General features: G+C 40.3%; 1 protein-coding gene across 2 annotated transcripts; it reads right to left on the reverse strand.

Annotated features, from left to right (window-relative positions):
- Positions 1–14,577: 14,577 nt before the first annotated feature.
- LOC124991602 (nuclear transcription factor Y subunit gamma-like) lies at positions 14,578–15,700 on the reverse strand. 2 transcript variants are annotated; one of them, XM_047562286.1, is made up of 2 exons: positions 15,181–15,700; positions 14,578–14,994 (listed from the first exon to the last, which is right to left on the reverse strand). In XM_047562286.1, exons 1-2 carry the CDS (start codon positions 15,622–15,624, stop codon positions 14,680–14,682), a joined length of 759 nt encoding a protein of 252 aa, XP_047418242.1. In that variant the 5' UTR covers positions 15,625–15,700; the 3' UTR covers positions 14,578–14,679. The 2 variants fall into 2 exon arrangements, with proteins under 2 accessions (XP_047418242.1, XP_047418241.1); XM_047562285.1 differs by having other exon boundaries at positions 14,578–15,096; positions 15,166–15,700.
- Between the last annotated feature and the right edge of the window lie 1,408 nt (positions 15,701–17,108).

A 17,108-nucleotide genomic window follows, 5' to 3' on the forward strand; every position in this document is an offset into this window, starting at 1 on the left:
GAACTGAGAAATTGTTCCCATAACTAGGCTTAGCAAAGGCTGGAGAGGACAAGGCCTTTATTTGGGGACTTTAACATTGTCCAGGTTATCAGGAAAGTAAACACAACATTTAGCTCTTAATGTCATAGATGTCCCCAGAAAATATAGTTAAGCTACTTAATGTCATCTGATTTGTGTAAAATATCCCTTTATTGGTGTAACCTGTGTTTAGTAGAAATCTCTATGCTTCTGTTACTTGGGGATAGATAATCATATGAGCAAACATAGATTAATTCTACCTGTGTAGCTTAGGAAGGTCTGCAGGCCTTAAACTGACTAAAAACTTCTGACTCTGGCAGTTTCTCTTGATAGATATCAGGCACATTTGCTGAAGAATCTTTCATTTGTAGCTTCCAGTCTTTATTCTAGTGGGCTAATACAAGTGTACATCTTAGGTTACATTTAACTATTATTTCTTTTAAATGCCCAAGAATGGCTATATTTTGGTTTTAACTGTTTTGCTGAGTGTCTAAGATCAAGCTGGTCAAATTGACCTGGTTCCTGTCTTGTTAAAGAGTCAGCTGATTTCCCACAGGGGCCACTCGTAGAGAACTTAAGAGCAGCTTCTTAGCTCCACCAGTGCCATTGGTTAGGCTTAGGCAGGGTCTCCTTGATGAGGTGACTTCCTTTGGAAGCATCAAGGGATGTCTCCCTTTTTCCATGACCCTCCTTTGCAGTAGATGCACTGAGTGATTTTTCATCCTCTAGTCTCAACAATCTCCTTGATCAGGAGGTTGTGTGACCCAGAGTTGCAGCGCTCCTTAGAGAAGTCCTCTTATTCCCTGGGTTCAGGCTGACTGAGGGCAAAAATCCAAATACTGGTCTATCTTGCCTTCTGTATTTAATTCCAATTTCCAAGTTTGATCTTAATCATCCAGCAAGCCAGTCTCACCAGTCATAAAGTAAGAGTACTGGGCTTTAACTTCAATGTCTATAATTTTATACTTATTTACCCTTTTATCTAACCGGAGTCTGTAATAGTACTGGAAGTTACCACTATCTGTTCTATAGGTGATGGCTTATTATCACAAGTTACCTAGGTTGTGTGTTCTTGAAGCAGCTACTTCTGCAAAACATTAACAGGTTAACAGTTTTACAAAATGAAATTAGCAAGAGTAAAAATATGTTCAGCTTGTATAATAGCTATCTTGAATTTTGACTGAGAACCACATTATATTCCCTATTTGAGATCATAGTAATTTTACAACAAAAACCAATCTTTTGACTATAACTTTAAATAAGCTGAAGTCTGACTTATTTTGGAGTCACTCTAACATGCAGTAAGCTGGGAGGCAGAGCCTTATCTCAGGTAAGGTGTGGCTCTTTACAGATCTTAAGTGTTCTAATTCTGATGTTGATCTTTGCTTCTTCCTTAAATATCATTAAGTAGTTTACATATACTGTTTCCTGAGCCTATATAAACTTTATAATTAACACAATTTAACATTGTATCTAAAACATGAATCAAAGAAAGGCTGAGAGAGCTTTTAACTTTCCTTTTGTATGTCAAAGTGGCAAAATGTTTTCATGTTTCACAATATTAACCTTTAAACAAGTCAGGCTCTAACTTTTATAAATACATTTATATTTGAAATTCTTTATCTCAGTGTATAAAGTAACAAATTTTACATATACCCTATTGATAGCAGGTCCTATAATAGAACATTAAATGATAGAAATAAATCCCCAATAAAATTTACTTTTTATAAGTTTACCATTACAGACAAGTTTAATCTGGAGAATAGCAGAGCTTGATAAATTCCCTGCTTCGAAAACTTGTATACCTTGAAAATATGAACACATTCAATATACAACTGGTGACCATTTCACAATTACCTTGACACTTTTATCTTACCAAATTTAGTTTTTAAAGAAAAATGTAGACTCTGTAACATAGTACAATACTCTAACAGTTGTTTAACCATAATTGTATAAACCCCAATTTTTAAGACTAATTGTTCTAAAGAATAAAACTTAATAGACACAAAGTTAAGAGTAAATTAGTGTTTCTAAGAAATTCTTGTCATTTTACCATATAGATTAAACTTTGGTTTATATCAGCACATTAGTATTTCACCTTAGGAAAAACCTTTAATAGCTTTAACTGTCTCACATACATACAACCAACTTAGTTACACGCAAATTTGTTGAAACTTGCCCTTTACTTACACACAGACTTTCTTCGCACTTACTTAGACACTCATGTATTTCATCACACAAGCACTTTCTTACCCAGAAACATTTCCTTTTCCCTTTTACTAAATATATTTCCATACCCAGAACCTTTTATTTTCTCTTTCCTATTTGTTGACCCCTTTTTGTTTACATTCTGAAACAACTCTTATGAAATTTCTGAATTTAGATAAATTGCTCTATTTTAATAAGATGAAATATTTTGTTGTTTATAGTACTCTAATTGAAACACAGTTGAAACTTTTGGGACCCTTTGTATATAGAATTGCACTTGTTAGGACATAACTCTTAGTAACCTTGTTTTTAGGTTAGTGATGACACAAAGCAAGTTTAAACCCTTTTATTTACCAACCTATGAAAACACCAATAATGTTTAAGTATGATACCCCATGGAATTTAAGGAGTTAAGAGTACTTGATGTTATTTAACAATTAGCATTTTAACTTTGTAAATTAATCAGATGTCTCTACAAACACATTTGAGTAATCCCATACATGTTAACTCTAATTCACTTGTTCTGTAAAAACCAAGAAATCAGACAAGTGTCCTGAACAGTATTTGCTGTTTCTTTCCTGTTGAAGAAAAGTCCTAGAAACAATTGATATTAGACATTTTATTAACATAAATATTTTATTAGCTTGACCACCTAGAGACTTGTGAGTTATTTTCAAAGACATTTTACTTTCATTAGTTTACCCAATTTGAATTGAACCTTTAAATCACGTGAATTAAAAGTATCTGGATCCATTTTTAAATTTTAATTTTAGGAGCACTCAGTTTTGATACAGACAAAACATGACATCAGACAGCACGACATACAAATAACACAAAATCAAAGACCTTGTAACTTTATAGGTGAATCTCCATTGCAATGTAACAGATGTTCAAAAACTCTAGTTGAATAAAAAATAGAACTGATCAAAAAAATCATGAGCTCAAAAAAATATAGAATTAAAAAAAACAAGAGTCCTGGAAAAATGATAGGGCTGTTAATTACTTCAGTAAAGCACCATAAAATTTACTTTTGTTGGAGTTTAGGTAAGGCTCTTTTTTACCTTTTTTTTCCTTGGGCTTGAGACCAGTCTCCTACTGAGCCTTTAGGCTTCCTTTATTTACATTTCAATGTAAGCCTTGACTGAGATCTGGAAGGATCTAACAGGTTTTAACAGAAACCTTGTGCCTAGGGCATTTTAGCCATCTCATCAGGACAGGTTGGATGTCAAAGAAAATTATGAGACCTTATTTTCCATTACTTTTGAGAATGAAGCTACTTTGCTAAGTTCCTCACTGAGATATGCCATTGGTTATTGAGCTGCCTATGGCTACTTATCCAGGATTTATTTTCCCCTTTGTGACAAACAGGTTAAATCTTGCTTCATAGGTAAGCTGAGGACAGGAGCTTGAAGTAAGGCCCCTTCTTGATATTCCTGGGGCAGAATATTTGTCCTATCGTGGCTATTTTCTGTAGTATTGAACCTGTTGATGACATAATTAAGCTTTATTTTTTGAGATCTTTTAATTCCTATTAGCTAAGAAGTTTAGGAGTTCTGCAATGGCCTTTTGATATTCCTCCTGGGTGGAGGCACATAAAGGATGTCATTTACTTACTGGAGAACAATCACAGATGTTTTATCTCTTAATTTTGTTAAGTCCTTAGCTAAGGTTTGTCTGGAACAGGTGAGGGCCATCTAAATCCTGAGGCAACACTGACTAGGTTAGTTGAGGTACAGTATCTGGTTCCTCAAAGGCAAACAGAAATTGCCATTCAGAGTCTAGCATAGACAGGAAAAGTTATCTTTTAAATCTAACTTAGTAAACCAAGCAGCAGTTGGAATCCAAGATAAAAGTATATGGATTAAGAACTACAGTGTGGGGGAAATTACTACTTCATTATTCTAAGGTCTAGGACTAGGCAGTTTGCTTTTTAACTCCTAAAATGGGCAAATTTCATGGACTATTGCAAGGTATTAAAAGTTTCTATCAGTTTGAATGATCTTTAATAAGTCCTTTTTCTTGCCTATATGTTCCCTTTTCTTTCCTTTTGATGTCTATTAAAAAATGGAAGATGCAAGCTGGAGAAGTTCATCTGAGGATTGATCAGGGCCACATGCCAATTTTGTAATTTCTTCTAAATATTTGGGGCTGACTAAATGATAAATTTATACTTTAAAAGTAGGTGGCCCTTTATGGATTCAGGATTCAGAGTGGTGTGTTTTCTTATTGCTTTCCTAAGTCTCTCCATGAAAATAAAAGGACTTTCCTGAAGGCTGCATAATAGTTTTTTTAGGCATCCTACTTATTATTTGAATCCCAGTTAGGATGTTTTTGTGAACTGCCTGTTCTCTAGATGGTTAATAGCATAATCTTCCAGGTGAAGTCATACCTGGCATAAGTTTGGAAACATCTCAATATTTATTAGGATCCTCCAAAAGCCTCCTTAAATTTATTTTTGTCTGTCTTAAGTTGAGAAGGTCCCCTCGATTTTCCTCCCTTAGTAGGCGATTCCTCAAGACTTTCTCCTCTCATGGTAGAGATTATTGCTGTCAAGCATGGTAACATATGAAAGGCACTTTTCTTGATCAGTTGCAATTTAGCAGTAGGCAGGCTAGTGGTGAACCTGGCAATACTGTTGAGAGAGAAGCTCCCTTCTGAGTTAGAAGTATTAGGGACGTCTCCCTAACTTTGAGCTTCCTTATGGTCCAGAAAAACCCGTCTCTCACTACCTGGCTTTGCCAAAGTTATTTCTGGCCTTCTTCGGCAAAGTGCTAGGGTCCTAGTTTGCCCTGTGCTAGAGACCCTGGGAGGATTCAGACTTAAGGGCATTACTGCTTTCCTCCTGCCACTATAAACTCCTAATTATGAAAAACGATGACAAAAGTAAAAAGTGTGCTGTTTGCCTATCTTTTTGCCCTGTAGACTATAGGAATCTCCGGAGGGTGAGGGGACATCTATTGGTTGTTAGGCGTATAACACCCTTTGCTTGGAGAGTCTCACGGGAGGGGTTTTTAAATGCCTCCCTCTTGCAACTTAAAGAGAATTCCATGAGCACATTTAAGCACAGGAACAGTAATGGGGAGACTCTAGTGTCTAGACTAGTGAAGGCTAACTATGCGAACAAAGGGAACCTGGGCATTTTCATACTAATCATCCCAGGCTTTAATCCTACAGTCTGAATTCCTAATGTCTGACCGGCAAGGGAAGGGGAGCATCCAGGAGGGAGTGGATGTGCAGGAGTGTTGTGCACTGTGCGGCCCATACAGAGGCAAAGGTGATTGGCGCTTTTCCTCAGTGCCATTGTCTACCGATCACCCTGGATACCCCTGAGGGCTGTCGGGAGGGGGAGTCTGGAGAAGGAACCTTTGGGGTCCACTGGAGAGTAGCCCGGGCGGAGAACCCCGCAGTTGCTCCAACCCTTCCTCCACCTCCACGCATCCTGGGCAGATCAGGACTAGGGACACTGTGTACTTGCGGCAATTGCGCTCCGGGCCTGGACAGAAAAGTAGGAAACGGCTTCAGCACAGTCCAACATGCCTACAGAGCAGGTGATTGGAACTTTACCAGTGACGAGTTCTGCTCCTTCTAATGTTGAAGATTGAACACTAGAGAAGCACGCCAAGGCAAGCAGATTAAGCAGGTTTATTTAAAGGGAATAATACAGACTTCTCCCAGCAGGAAGAAGGGGGCCATGGCTGATGTTCTAAAAGTCCCCCAGAAGTGAGCGCACCCTACATCTTTTATAGGTTAAAGTCTCTTTTGTTTTCCAGTTCTCTCCCCCCTTATCTCTCCTTCCTGCCTATGTGACTAGGCCTGGTTTTGCATAAAGTGAGAAGCCATGGGCAGGGGGAGGGCCAAGATGATTCAGGCAGGTAAGGGCCCAGGGGGCATTAATTAGCAGCTCCTTGCTTGCAGTCCCTGATAAAGGCAGGTAAATTTGGTAACCAATGGGCTCCGGAGATCCTTGACATTCCATTCTTCCAGGGGCAGTCTCCAACTTCCAAAGGCAGATGGCTTCATGGCTTTGTTTCCTCGAATTGACCCGATTTCCTATTTCTACACCAACTACCTGTCCTTAATTCTGGCTTCAATACCACTTTACAACCCAGATTGTTAGACCACAAACTTCCTAGCCAGTAATTGGTCCAGATTGTTAGCCCGCGAACCTTCTCGCCAACCATTGGTCTGTTGTTATTAACTCTCTAAATTCCACTACTTAATAGCTCCCCCGCCATTTTCTCTCTCTCTCTCCTCCTGGCTTTCTCTCTCTCTCTCTCTCTCTCTCTCTCTCTCTCTCTCTCTCTCTCTCTCTCTCTCTCTCTCTCATGCACGCACGCGTGCTCTCTCTCTTTTTCTCTCATTTTCTCTCTCTCACCCTGCAGGAAGACACTCTGCCTATCTGCTTAATAAAGTCTCTTGCGTGAGTTCCCGCATCTGGAGTGGTTTCTGGGTGCTTTCACCCTACACCTCCTGCTCTGGGAGGACCAAACCAAGCAGGCAAGGAGAGCCAGTCCTGACATCCTGGCCCTAGATAGATGTCAATTTTTCACATGATTTTCCTGTTGTTAATTCTCAGAGACCTTAAAAAATGTTTACTGCAATGTGAATAATTTAGTCTCTGGTTACCAACAAATAAAAACAAACAAAACAAAACAAATACTCAACAAACTTTACAGGCAAAGCATGACAATCGAAGCCCAATTTGGTATTAAACTGTGAGATACCAACTGCCCTTCTTACACCTTTGCAAGGGCTGTTGCACAAGTTCCTTATTTCTGGCATATTCTTCACCCAGACATCCTCTTGGCTTTTCCCTCAAATCCTCAAGTATTTGTAACAAAGCTGCTTTCCAATGAAGGCCATTCTGACTACCAATTTTTTTTTAATTTTGAAAAATATTTATTTTGATTAAATGTGCATAAAATTTGACAATTTAAACATTTTAAAGTGGACAGTTAAGTGACATTTGGTACATTCATAATGTTGTGCTACCATTACCACTATCCAGTTTCAGAACATTTTAGACACATGAAAAAATATTTTTTTTGTCCCCATCAAAGTCACTCCCAGTTCTTATGTCTTCTAAGCCTCTGAAAATGCTTTCTATTTCCATGAATTTGTTTATTCTGACTTCTTCATTTAACAAAGCACTTACAGGGTTCTGTCAAGAGCCATGGTTTGAACTAGGGTCCCTGAACTCTCCGGAGACAGGGTGACTACCATATTTCAAATGGCCCATTTATTCTCCCCCAGAATCCTCTGCCCCCCTTGCCCTGCTATATTTTTGTGTTTTCCATAGTTCTCATCCTTCTCTACTAAGGTAGGTAATTACTAGTTCACTTACTGCCTACCTCCTTGGCTGGAATTTAAATTCCATAAAGAGATCAACTTTTTCCTGTTTCATTTACTGACATATAAGTACCTGGAACTCAGAAGCCATTCAAGAATATTTGTTGCCAGGTACGGTGGCACAGCCTATAATCCCTGCTACTCAGGAGACCGATGTGGGAGGATCACAAGAAAAGACAGTCTGGAAAAATTAGGGAGACCTTGTCTTAAAAGGAAAAAAACAAACAAAAATGGGAGTGGTTGGGGAGATAGCTCCGTCGGTGGAGTGCTTGCCTTGCATGCACAAGGCCCTGGGTAAATGGGGTGTGGGGATTGAGGAATGTAGCCCAGTATCAAACCACCCCTTATTTCAATCCCCAGTACAGTACCGAATAAAGGAGAAAAAGTTGTTTAATGAATGTGAATGAGTTAGAGATTCAAAAAATTTTAAAAAACTAAAAATTTTAAAAAATGGAAGGATGAGGTAAGGTTAGTCAATGGGTACTAAGTTATACTTAAATAGGAGCAATAAGTCCTGTTGTCATATTGCACAGCAAGGTGATTATAGGTTATGATAATGTATGATATATTTCAAAAAAGCCAGGAGAAAGGATTGTGAATGTTTTCACCACTATGGAATGATAAATATTTGAGGAGATAGATATGCTTACCCTGATTTGAACTTTATATAATGTGCACTTGACACATGATACCCCATAAATATGTATAACTTTTGTGTCAATTAAAAAATAATTTAACCACCATTTGATCACTCCTTAATTAATATCCAAAGGACTTAAAATCAGCATACTACAGTGACACACCCACATCAATGTTTATAGCAGCTCATTTCACAATAGCTAAACTATGGAACCATCTCGGATGCCCTTCAACAGATGAATGGATAAAGAAAATGTGGTATATATACACAATGGAATATTACTCACTTTATACAAGAATGAAATTACGGCATTTGCAGGTAAATGAATGAAACTAGAGAATATCATGTTAAGTGAAATAAGACTATCCCCCAAAACCAAAGGCCAAATGTTTTCTCTGATAAGTAGATGCTGATCCATAGTAGGGGTTGGGTAAGGAAGAATGAAAGAACTTTGGATTATGCAGAGGGGAATGAGGGGAAGGGTGGGGCAGCTTGGATGGGAAGGATGGTAGAATGAGATAGACATTATTACCCTATATATATGCAAGAAAAATTTGTTTTTAAATTTAAAAAGTTCACCATTACATAAAAAATAATTTAAAAATGGAAACAAACACACACAAAGAATTAACAAAAATTTTTTCCTTAATTTTAAAGAAACAAATTCACAAAGGATGTTAAGCAGAATGGTGAGGTCAGCGTTATGGGGCGCAACTTAAGAACAGACTGATCACCACTGAGAAGTCCAAATTTGAGAGTCTTTATTAAGCCAGTCGGCTGACCGCCTCACACAATGCCCTAAAAAATGACTATTGGGAGAAAAGCCCCGACCAGTGTTGTAGGGGTTCTTATACCAAAAATCACATTAATCATAAGTGTCTGTTGGTATGATTCGAAATTACACATTAACATCATGAGATCATCGACAGAGGGGGAAGTGGGTTAAAATGACCCTTACCTTGGTACAAACTAAAGAATGGTTACTAACATCCACATAATCACTGTTTACATGGTACATTGTTTAGGAGTAATAGGAATCAAAAGAGAGCAATTTTTCTTTACATAGTGTTAGTTAGATGTAAAGGGGGAGCAGTTTTGGTTCGTCGATAACTCCCAGAAAAGACGCTCCGCAGATACAGGTCTCACACGAGGAACTTTTATTCAAGCGGACAAAACGAGTCCGCTCAGTGGAAAGGGGAAAGGGCAAAGAGGAGATGGCGCACTGTTCTTTGTATTGGAATTTCGCGGGCTGGGAGGAACCAATCACGGAGGAGGATTATTACAGACTGACTGATGGACCAATGACATATTGGAACGTAATGTGGGAGGCAGGAAGGTTACAGCGATGTAAGCCGGAAATTCCTGTAACGGGAAAGGTGGGCTTAACGGCAGATTGACAGGTGGATTTGGGAAGCTGGATTACCTAACATTCCCCCATTTCCTTTTTTATAAAGAAAATAAAATTTTTTTGGGTACATGGATGAAGGTCAGTCTTCTGTAATTACTTCCTGCTGGGGTGTGGACGTAGAGCTGGTATCATTGTGACAGGGAGAACTGGAGACTTGATAGTTTCTCTGGAGGCACATCTGCAGCTAGGCTCCAATCCTGGAGGCACACCTGCAGCCAGGCTCCAATTTTTGTGAAATCCTGATATTTCTGCAATACAAGTTGATTAATTGACATGGAAGTAAAGACAGGGGGTGGAAGAACTGAGAAGTTGTTCCCATAACAAGGCTTAGCAAAGGCTGGAGAGGACAGACCTCCATTTGGGAGTTTTAACATTGTCTAGGTCATCAGGAATGTGAACACAACTTTTAGTACTAGCAAACATAGATTAAGCCTATTTGTGTCTGTAGGCCTTAAACTGACTAAAAACTTCAGATTCTAGCAGTTTCTCTTGATAGTTACTATTATTTTTAAATGCCCAAGAATGGCTATACTTTGGTTTTAACTGATTTGCTAGGTGTTTAAGATCAAACTGGTCAAAGTGACCTGTTCCTGTCTGTTAAAGAGTCAGCTAAGTTTCCACAGGGGTAACTCATAGAGAACTTAAGAGCAGTTTCTTAGCTCCATAGTGCAATTGGTTAGGCAGGGTCTTTTCGATGAGGTGACTTCCCTTGAAAGCGCCAGGGATGTCTCCCTTTTTCTATGACCCTCCTCTGCAGCAGATGCACTGAGTTGCTTTTTCTCTAGCAGTCTCATCAATCTCCTTGCTCAGGAGGTTGTGTGACCCAGAGTTGAAAAGCTTTTTGGAGAAGTCCTCTTATTCCCTGGGTTCAGGCTGACTTTGAGGGCAAGACCCAAATATGGAGTTTTTTTCTTGACCTCTGTATTTAATTTCTATCTTTAAGTTTTATCTTAATCATCAAGCAAGTCAGTCTCACCAGTCATAAAGTAAGAGTACTGGGCTTTAGCTTTAAGGTCTATAACTTTACAGTTATTTACCCTTTTATCTAATTGGGGTTTACATTATCTGTTCTATAGGTGATGGTTTACTATTCCAAGTTAATTTACGGTGTGCACTCTTGAAGCAGTACTTCTGAAAAATATTGATCAGGCAACAATTAGAGTTTACAAGGAAAATACAAAATAGAATTACCAACAGTAAAACATTCAGTTTGTGCAATAGCTATCTTGAATTTTGGCTGAGTCCCATTTTTGCTATTGCATATTACACTCTCTTAAATGTCATTTTACATATACCCTATTGTTGACAGGTCCTATAACAGAATATTAAATGATAGGGTTCCCATTACAGACAAGTTTCATTTGGAGAACAGCAGCTTGATAAATTTTCTGCTTTAAAGGCTTGCATACCTGGAAAATATGAACACATTTAATATACAAAGAATAATATTTTTAAGTATGTTACTTCATGGAATAACCTTATAAATTAATTAGATGTCTCTAACAAACACATTTGAGTAATCCCATACATGTTCACTCCAATTCTCTCATCTTATTGTAGAAAAACCAAGATATTAGACAAGTGTACCAATAGTATTTGCTGTCTCTTTTCTGTTGAAGAAAATTCCTAGAAAAGTTGATGTTAGACATTTTATAAACATTAATATTTCATTAGTTTGACCACTTGGAGACTTGTGAGTTAATTTTAATGACATTTTACTTTTATTAGTATACCCAATTTAAATTGAACCTCATTAAATCACGTGACTTAAAAATATTTGGATCCATTTTTTAAAATTTAATTTTTTATGCGCGCTTATATTTAACACAAAAGTAAAGGCCTTGTAATATTCATCTCCATTGCAATGTAGCAGATGTTCAAAAATAACTCGAGTTGGATAAAAAGAACTGATCAAAAATCATTAACCTAGGTCTGTAGGATCAAAATTGTGAGCTCAAAAATACAGCATTTAAGAAAAACAAAGTCCTGGAAGAAAAATGATAATGGTTATTAATTAAAGCATGAGAAAATGAGAAGAAAAGTAAAGGTGAAAGGGAGAAAAGAACTCTGAGTTGTAGCCCAGGAGAAATTTAAAATGGACACTTTTTTTTTTTTTCTTGGGCTTGAAACTGGTCTCCTACTGAGCCTTTCTACATTTACATTTCAATGTAACCCTTGACTGAGATCTGAATCTGAAAGGGGCTAATATGTTCTAGCAGAAACTTGATGCTTAGGACATTTTAATTTCTTGAATCTGTAGGGAGAGCTAAGATAAGAAAGAAAAGATTTGAAAATAAGGAATTAGCCAAGAGAATGTGTTCAGGTTTTACTCCCTCCATGTCAGCCTCCTCCAGTAAAGGAGTTAGAATGTGTGTAAGAGACCGCATGGTTGGGGAACTTGGAGGGCTGAATGGAGGAGTGGAAGGAGAAACAGAATGAGGTGAACTCGGAAGGGAAAGAAAGGTTAAAAGGTGGGGGAGAAGCCAAGAGAGGTTTAGCAAGAAAGAAAGGGAAAAAAGAAGGGGAAAAGTTCCTTTCCATTCACCAGGTTGCCCATATATGTACTTAATTATAACTAGCATAATTAGGCATACAATTTTACTTAGTATAGAGCTAGAATTTAGGGTGGCATAAATAGACCATTCTGATTTACCATTTAAAGGACAATTTAACTCTGATTCAGGGAATAGGTAAAGGGGTTTGAGATGATTTAATAAACATCTCAGGGGCGAGTTTGCTGGGTTGGATGTTTTGAACTTCATGGTAATCTGAGACCCACCTGGGTAGTGGATTTGGCGTCCCAGAATCCACGGTGCCAGGCAACGAGAGGTTAAAAACAATGATTAGGTCGTCACCCAAAATCACTGTTTAACCGGGCAAAAGCCGAGAGGGTTTGAAGACCTGGCCAGGATTTCAAGAAAGAGCCGCGAGGGGGGGAAGAAGCCGCAGGTTGAACAGCGAAAGGCTGCAAGCCGGCGGAGAGGGCTGGGGACTGGCCGCTTTATAATAAGGAGGGAGACTGCAGCGGCGGACTGCAGTGGGGGTGCGGCAGAAGTGAGTGAACTTCAAACCCTGAGAAAGAATCTCAGCACCATAAAATTCAGACATCCACCCAACAACTAAGACCAATTATGAGGACCAAGGAGGTACCCCCACACCTCGGCAGTTGAGTGGCAGGAGCCACGAGGGGTGAAGCCGCAGGGCGGCGAGAGATGAAGCCGCGGGTTGAACAGCGAAAGGCTGCAAGCCGGCGGAGAGGGCTGGGGACTGGCCGCTTTATAATAAGGAGGGGGCCTGCAGCGGACTGCAGGTGGAGGTGAGGGTAGCCGAGATGTGTTTTAAATGGTCAGGGGCCTGCCTAAGGGGAACTCACCAATTTTGGAGTCCGGTGTTGTATGCAGAAAACTGGGCATCCAGGTAAATGGAAGGTGAGCCTGAATCTGCGGGCGCAGGAGAAATCTGATGGGGTTCCGCTTGCTTAGTCAGCGGAAAAAAACACCCATCCCAGGTCTTTCGGCACCAGCTGTTAGTTAGATGTAAAGGGGGAGCAGTTTTGGTTCGTCGATAACTCCCAGAAAAGACGCTCCGCAGATACAGGTCTCACACGAGGAACTTTTATTCAAGCGGACAAAACGAGTCCGCTCAGTGGAAAGGGGAAAGGGCAAAGAGGAGATGGCGCACTGTTCTTTGTATTGGAATTTCGCGGGCTGGGAGGAACCAATCACGGAGGAGGATTATTACAGACTGACTGATGGACCAATGACATATTGGAACGTAATGTGGGAGGCAGGAAGGTTACAGCGATGTAAGCCGGAAATTCCTGTAACGGGAAAGGTGGGCTTAACGGCAGATTGACAGGTGGATTTGGGAAGCTGGATTACCTAACACATAGGAATTATCATTCTGTATTGTTAAACATGTCACACTAAGTAACTGATGATGGGTACAGAGGCAGGGTGTTCCCATGGGAGAAGCTTATTTCCTACATAACATGGAGTCTCAGAGCAAAATGGAGTCTGTTTAGTCATTTCCCTTAGAGTCTGACCTATAACATTCTCTTGGAGTCAGATCTGTCAGCCCATCACAGTCAGAGGGATCAAACTAGGAAATGAACCAGATCCTTCTGTCATTTGAAATTCACTGAGGTGTGTGGTATGAAAGTCCAGGAACCTGGATACATGGAAAGAAAATCCTCCCATCTGATTTCTGTAATGACACCTCTGTCACCACAGCAATATTTAGGAAGATCAGCTGCCAACACTCCTCACTCTGCTATTCCTTGGCAAAGAGGTTTGTCCTTTCTTCAGGACTGATCTTTGCTTCTCCTTTCTTTCAGAAGCAGAGCTTCCCCCAACCCCCAATCATAGGAAAATTCCATAAGTGTCAGTGGGCATTAGGGACTGACTCAGATTAAATCCAGCCCTTTCTCTGAAACAGTAGGTAGTGAAAATCATGCTTGCAAGAAAGTGGTAAAATTAATGGACAATGTCATGTATAGCTCAAGGTTGCCACATCATCTTACTTTTTCAGTTTAAAAGTTGAAAAATTATACCTCACCTAGCTATTCTGACCAAGATATTCTAACCCACTGATTAAGCATTAGTATTAAGTAATATTTAAATCTGAACATAAATTTGCAACAGGAGGCATATCTTTTCTAGTAAATTAAATATTTATGTTGACTTGTAAAATGTATACTTTTCTGGCACTTCATTATAATGTACCTAAAGGTTATAGAAAGTGGTGAAACTTTTTTTTTTCAAGAAAATGTCATAAATATGTCATTTAATATTCTCATTTCATAGAATTGGACACACAGCTTGACATATTGAAATATTAATTTCTTGGAGAAAAAGGTGGAAAAAAGGAAATAAAAATATTGCATCTTTTTGTTGGAGAATCTCGGCCCCAGGTGTGGGGTGTAGTGCACCAGTGTTCTAGCTTGCAGGAGGCGCTGAGGTCGGCAGGGTCCTCTGGGGAGGGAGGCAGCGCCCATCGCCTGGGGCTGTATGGCAAAAATTGTGTTGGGTATCCTTGGCCTTGCCAGCTTAGGCCCTCAGTCGCCGGTCACCTGGGGGGCCTGCCCGACGGAGGGCTGGTTGGCTGACTGGATGAACATGGGCTGGGCGAGGTCCTGGCCCACAGGTATGGTGACTTGCTGGATCTGGTAGAGCTGCTGTCCTTGCTGGACCTCTGCCTGTGTGATCTGTTGGGCACTGGTGGCAAGAGTCTGGATCTGTCCCTGTACAACTTGGGTGCCTGATACAAGCTGGGCTAAGCGGATATACTGCAGTAGGCCAGCATTCAGCTGCACCGGAATCTGCTGGATCTCTCCTGTGTTAGTGATGATCTGCTGCATCACTTGCATGGTATGTCCAGTGCCACTCTGGGCCTGCTGGGTTTGACCCTGAGGTTGGGCCTGGACAATCTGCACCTGTTGACCTTCTCCTACCTGCATTGTCACTGGTGTGGTCTTAACACCAACACTAGCACTCAACCTACAGAGTCCAGTTGGGTCTTGGAGCACTGCTAAAAAAGTTACTGTCTGAAATAAAAGCTGACCCTGCTGAGGCTGCGTGATGATGATCTGCCTAGGCTGGACGGTGGTTGTGGAGCTGGTGGTCTGCTGGCCTTGCTGTTGCCCCTGGATTTGGACAGCAGTGGGCTGCTGAGCCAGCGTGAAGTAGTATTGGACAGGCCCGGTAGGAGTCACGGACTGGCCCACCTCCTCCTGACGCTTTGGAGGTTTCAGTTCATCTCTTGGAACAATTTCTCTGAGAAAGTCAAACTGATCAAATTTTGTAATTGCCATGGCGATATCATTCCTCTTCACATCTTCATCCAGTTTCATAATCTTCTTAATACGAGCCAGTGGGAGTTCCTGTATTCGGAAATCTTTCACTGTTAAATTCCGGATTTCTTCCATAACACGAGGCCAGAACTGGAGGCTTTGTTGAGCATCACTGCTACTAGTACCGCCAAACCCACCTTCTGTGGACATTTCGATAAAAGTCTCTGCCTCGTTGTCCTGGCAAGAGCAGGAGCCGCCCCGCGCTCCTGCGGCTTAGGGCAGTGCAGGAGCCCAAGCACGGCGGAGGGGAGGGGGAAGCGTGCGTCACGGAGAACGGAGCCCCGGGAGCGGGGGCACAAACAAGATGGCGGCCAGGCGCATCGTCCTCCCTTTTCCCTTCCCCCTCCCTTGGCGCCTCGACTCCACTCCTTGTGTGCGTGAAACATCTTCATAGTTAATTTTCCATCAGTCTCTTTGGGGATGCCACCGCCTTGGGGAAGGTCCCACTAGCAAATGCTCTATGGGTCTTTCAGACCAGTCCCACCTTCCAGTCAAGTAATTCTAGTGATTAAATTAAAATTTATCCTAATTATAATATGCATATCAAATAATTGAATGTTTGAATCATTTGTTCATTCAAAGAACAGAATAAAAAATGAATTGAGTGTCAGAAATGGGTGCAGGTCAGTGATAGAACATTGTTTATACTGCTTTACTATGTTTTGGGAAAAAATAAGAAAGTTGAAAATTATTTTGGGGGAATGTGTTGAGAGGTGCCCAATCAAGTGAACTTGGAGTTCTAATTGTTTTTTTGAGATGGTTATATCAAAAGAAGGAAGGTAGGAGAAAAGAAGGGTGAAAATTGGAAGAATTTTCCAGCCAGAACCAGCTCAGAGGCACAGGCATTTTTTGACCTGTAACAAAGAAAGGAGCCAGGTGTGCCTCTAATTAAAGGACTAGGAGATGGGGAAAGATGAGTTCAGTGATATGGGGAGAGAATATTGCAGGTAAGATCTTGTTGGTCAAGGTAAAGATTCTGGCCAGGTGCAGTGGACACACCTGTAATCCCAAAGAGGTTGAGAGAGGTTAAGTCAGGAGGATCACAAATTCAAGACCAGCCTTGGCAACTTAGTGAGACCCTCAACAAGTTAATTAGCCCTGTCTCAAGATAAAAAAATACAAAGGGCTAAGGGTGTAGCTCAGTGGTAAAGTGTCCCTGGGTTCAATTCCCAGTGTTTTGTTTTTTGTTTTTGTTTTTGTTTTAAAGGGTAAAGATTCTGGGCTTTATGTCGATTGAGATGGGAGGTGACGGGACAGTTTTTGAACAAAGTAACAGAATATGTTCTTTATTTATTTTAGTTGTTAAATTTGGAAAATCTTCTGCCATTATATCCTTAAAATTTTTTTCTCTTATATCCTGCTATGATTTGAACATGTCCATGAAATTTCATGTATTAGAAACTTAACCCCCCAAAATTATGTTAATGGTATTTGAGAGGTAGGAGATGATTGGTAATGAGGGTTCTGCCCTCGTGGAAAGATTACTAGTCATGGGTTTATGTATTAATGGGATAATGGATTAATGGGTTATTATGGGAGTGGCTTTGTTTTCAAAGTGAGCTCGCTCTGGGTTCCTTGATCACCATGTGATGCTCTTCATGTCATGACCCAGCGAGAAGGCCCTCCTCAGAAGC

The sequence above is a fragment of the Sciurus carolinensis genome, chromosome 8 (assembly GCF_902686445.1).
Source record: "Sciurus carolinensis chromosome 8, mSciCar1.2, whole genome shotgun sequence".
Taxonomy (NCBI): Eukaryota; Metazoa; Chordata; class Mammalia; order Rodentia; family Sciuridae; genus Sciurus; species Sciurus carolinensis.

Excerpts from the sequence above, each read along its gene's own strand:
- LOC124991602 (XM_047562285.1), bottom strand. The coding sequence starts at position 15,624 with ATGTCCACAGAAGGTGGGTTTGGCGGTACTAGTAGCAGTGATGCTCAA. Across the intron at positions 15,097-15,165 it reads GTCAGCTTTTATTTCAGACA|ACCACACCAGTGACAATGCA; the intron begins GTAACTTTTTTA and ends GTTGGTGTTAAG.